Here is a 3937-nt window from a genome sequence, read left to right as displayed (position 1 = left end):
CCCTTTTCGCCAAGTTTAGAATTGTAAACTAATAGAAAATAGAAGTTGAAAAAAGTATGAGCACTGCTCTAGATCACTTTATATCCACCACAAGAGGGAGAGAAGAGAAGAGGGCGCAAGAGAGAGGGGAGACCAACAAAGAGGGAGAGAGAGAGACCCGACTTAACTCAAACTAAACCGTTTATCCTACAGCAGAGCGTGTCCGACTCAAAACCACTACAACTGACTAGATAAGAGCATACCGCTTAGAAAACAGAGCTGAGAGCTGTCCATGCAGGATGGGGGCCATATATAAATATCCCCCCAAAAATGTAATCTCCCCTACTTCAATTCTATTATCATTTATTTCAATAATGCAACAGAAAATGGTTTAATCGTTTTTTATTGCAACACAAATTCTTGCAGTTTTACCATCTGCACACCTCCAGCACCTGTACTATCTGCGGCTATGCCTGAGAGATGATAGGCCTGAAAGACATGATTTCTAAACATGTCCCACCAGTACGTGGCAGTATAGAGAGGGCCCTGAGAGATGGGCTTGAGAGATTATGTCTGCAGTTAGACTCTATTGGAAACCAACTGACTATTTCGAATCCAACCATGTTTGAGAATGAAGTATATCAGGTAATCTTACTTCTACGGACTTTAAGTTGTTTTTATAGTCCAGTGGTTTTACAGATTCAAACCGTCCTCTTGAAAGACAGAGTCTGCGGACCCGTAGGTAACCGTCCCTTTCAGCCCTGTTCTGCCCGTCTCGCCACCGTCAAAAGTAGATTTTTGTTAGCATTTTAGCTAACTCTAACCCTAACCCTTTTTCTAACCCTTAACCTAATTTTCATAAATTGCTACGTTAATTCTCATAACCTGCTGTGTAAACTCTAACCTGCTACGAAAAGTAAATTCTTACATAAAACCTGTCCTCCTGGAAAGAGCTGTATCAAGTTGTTTGCAAGATTACATATTATGCTAACTGTGTATAATCAGGGGAATTTTCCTTCTGTCTCAATAGTCTACTCCATATAGTCTAGTAGGCAAGTCCATAGTCCAATAGCCTGTGGCTGCGCTACTGTAAGCCAAATACAATCAGGGGTGAAATTGGAAGAATCCCTCTGAGATCAACCTATGACCCTATCAGATCACCGGGCATTTGGCTCAAAACGTTACAATTTAGGCCTACATGCCAATTATTATTCAAATTACAGTCCAAAATGGTCAAGTCTTGTTATTTCAATCATATTAGACTCTCAGAACAAAATAACATTAATCCTAACTAAAAAAGAAAGGTTTGTAATAGCAATGTATTTGAGAGCAGGAGAGCAAATTATCTGAATTGCAATTGTGACAAAAATCATAATCCTGCACAAAAAAAAATCTGGAATAATAGGTTATAGAGAGAATACATTGAATTCATGAAATAAAGCACACTATTATTCGAGAAGATTAAATAAGCATAATTAAATAGCAGTCTCTTTAATAGTCCACAAGGGGTCACACTTTAGTAGGTATTGGGAAAGGAAAGGAAAATATGCACATAATGAAAATAAAAATGTTATGTTTTTTTTCTTTACACACATTGTTTTGAAAGATGCCTTCTTATTGGCTGTTGGCTGATATGTAATTTGCTGTGTGACAAGGTGAGGATGTGATGATGAGATATGTACATGCCATGGCCTGCACTCTGGATACCGTATAATGAAATTAAAAAACAATTGATTGCCAATAGTTGAGTGCGAACTCCCTATATGGCAATGAAAATGACACACATAATACCATAATCTAAGTGTCTTGTTTGAAATTCCTGTCCATAGATGGTTTTGGGTACTTTTCCGTCCTTACTTGCTCCAAATCGTGTCCATCATCGCCTTGGGTTTTGGGCGCACTTGGAACTTCCAATTTTCTGCGACGTTTGAGAATATGCTGGAGTAAAAATACCATCACCAAAACGACAATGACAATACACACTATTATTCCAATTAGACCACCTGCTGTCACAGTTGAGGGGCGCTGAGTTGGATATTTGACACTTGGTGTAATAAAATCAGATGTCGTAAAGCCTGAACCCTCCGACGGTTGACTCTCAACACATTTCCATCCGTCAACCAAGTCGAATCCCTCATAGCAAGAACACATATGACCTCCATACGTATTTTTGCAATTATGTTCGCAGTAACCGTTATCACATTCATTAATGTCCATGCAAAATCTAATTTCATTTCTTACATCGATCAGGTAACCCTCGGGACAGTTGCATTGATGTGGATCATTTGGGTCACATTCTGCAAGACACTCTTCGAAAGGACAATGAAGTTGACATTTGTTAGGGTCTTTTCTCGTTGCAATATATCCTTCAAAACAGGAGCAATTATAACTGCCCAATGTATTTTCGCAAATATGCTCGCATGGTCCATCCATGTAGCACTCATCTTCGTCAATACATACGTCATTCATCATTTTGAATCCATTTTGGCATCTGCATTTAAATCCACCAATATTGTTGACACACTCATAGTTCTGTCCCGGGCACTGTCTATCATCCAAACAATCATCAATATCTTTACACTTCTTCCCATCTTCTGCCAGTGCGTACCCATGGTGACACATGCAGGCGATGGAGCTGTCATTTTTCTGGTAGCAAACGTGTGCACACCCGAAATGAAGGCAGGGATCGTTTTGCACAGCTACACATGTAAATTTATTGTCATGCAGAATTTTTCCAGGTGGGCAGATGCATACAGGTTGTTGATTAATCGATAAGCACTCATCCTCACAACCACCTTTCAATACATCGCAAGTCCATGGTGCTTGCATCCACTGTTCAGAGAGACAGATATACTTGGAATCAAAGGGGTTGAGCGTTGCAGTGCTTCCCATAGGCAATACCAGTAGGTCATCTCCCTCGAATCCAAATGGGGTCTCATATAGAACGGATTCCTCGCTTTTTATGTCAATAGGTTTGCAGACACTTGGGAAATTATACTCACAAAGGTATCCATCTATTTCCCTGTAGCATGATTGTTCTGTCCAATTCAAATCGATTTTGGACACCGAGACACATTTTGAAGAGCAGACATTGTCAATGACCCCCCAGTTTTGAAAGTCTGTTGAATTATCTCCCGTTATCCATCTGTACCCCCGCAAATCAGAGGCGCTGTCGGGACATTGTCCATTCGGTAACCGCAAACCAATCCAATAATCTCCTGTAATGTCGATTAAAATCGAAATGATGTATTGTGATTCCGAAGATCGCACTGTCATTAATTGTCCATTATTGCTCTCACAATGTTTTTGAGCCGTTGCAAAAGCGACTGGATCCTGGAAAACAGCAAAACAATGATTCCCGTCGCAGTATGCATTATGTTTGGCTTCTCCCACTCTCATCAAGAATGTTAGAGTAACAAACACCATCACTATTATGTCCCTCATTTTTTAAACTCAGTTGTTACAACTTTCTAATTAGGCCTACAAGTCTTGCGCGTATTAGAAGTCAATGTAGGCTATAGCCTAGTTTAGACTGTTTATCCTGCTGATAGTTCACGCTTATAAAAGGCTCGCTCCATGTTTGCGCTCTGGTCACGGAAGGAAGTTCCTCCTTGGAAGGAAGCTAGTTTTCAGCTGCTTGCTTAATCCCCTTCCCAAAACGTAATCTCTCCCACTGCGACGGTGCACATCACTATAGCCTATATTTCGAATAACGCAGACACGCGAGCCTACCCACACCCGAGTGGGCGCAAATATTAGCCAACATTTGGCACATAAACAAATGTCTACACTAGTAAACTGCAAACATGAAATACACGTTGGTAGATAACCTCTACAATAGGCCAATATTTCAACAAATGGAATTAGGATATAGTTCAATGTATTTGTAGAAGCCTAATACATGTTAATGTTTCCCCCGCCTCTCTCTCCATCTCTCTCTGGTAGCTCAGACGGCACA

At 40.4% G+C, this 3937-nt stretch overlaps 1 protein-coding gene across 1 annotated transcript; it reads right to left on the bottom strand.

Annotated features, from left to right (window-relative positions):
* Nucleotides 1-366: 366 nt before the first annotated feature.
* Nucleotides 367-3656, bottom strand: thbd (thrombomodulin). Its single transcript, XM_045695764.2, has one exon. The coding sequence runs from the start codon at nt 3421-3423 to the stop codon at nt 1777-1779; it is 1647 nt and encodes a 548-aa protein (XP_045551720.1). The 5' UTR covers nt 3424-3656; the 3' UTR covers nt 367-1776.
* Between the last annotated feature and the right edge of the window lie 281 nt (nt 3657-3937).

Source organism: Salmo salar, chromosome 15, assembly GCF_965601325.2.
Source record: "Salmo salar chromosome 15, fSalSal1, whole genome shotgun sequence".
Lineage (NCBI taxonomy): Eukaryota > Metazoa > Chordata > Actinopteri > Salmoniformes > Salmonidae > Salmo > Salmo salar.
Note: the sequence above shows the minus strand (reverse complement) of the source record. Positions and strands in the feature narration are given on the sequence as shown.

Coding starts and splice junctions, on each gene's coding strand:
- thbd (XM_045695764.2), bottom strand. CDS start 3,423: ATGAGGGACATAATAGTGATGGTGTTTGTTACTCTAACATTCTTGATG.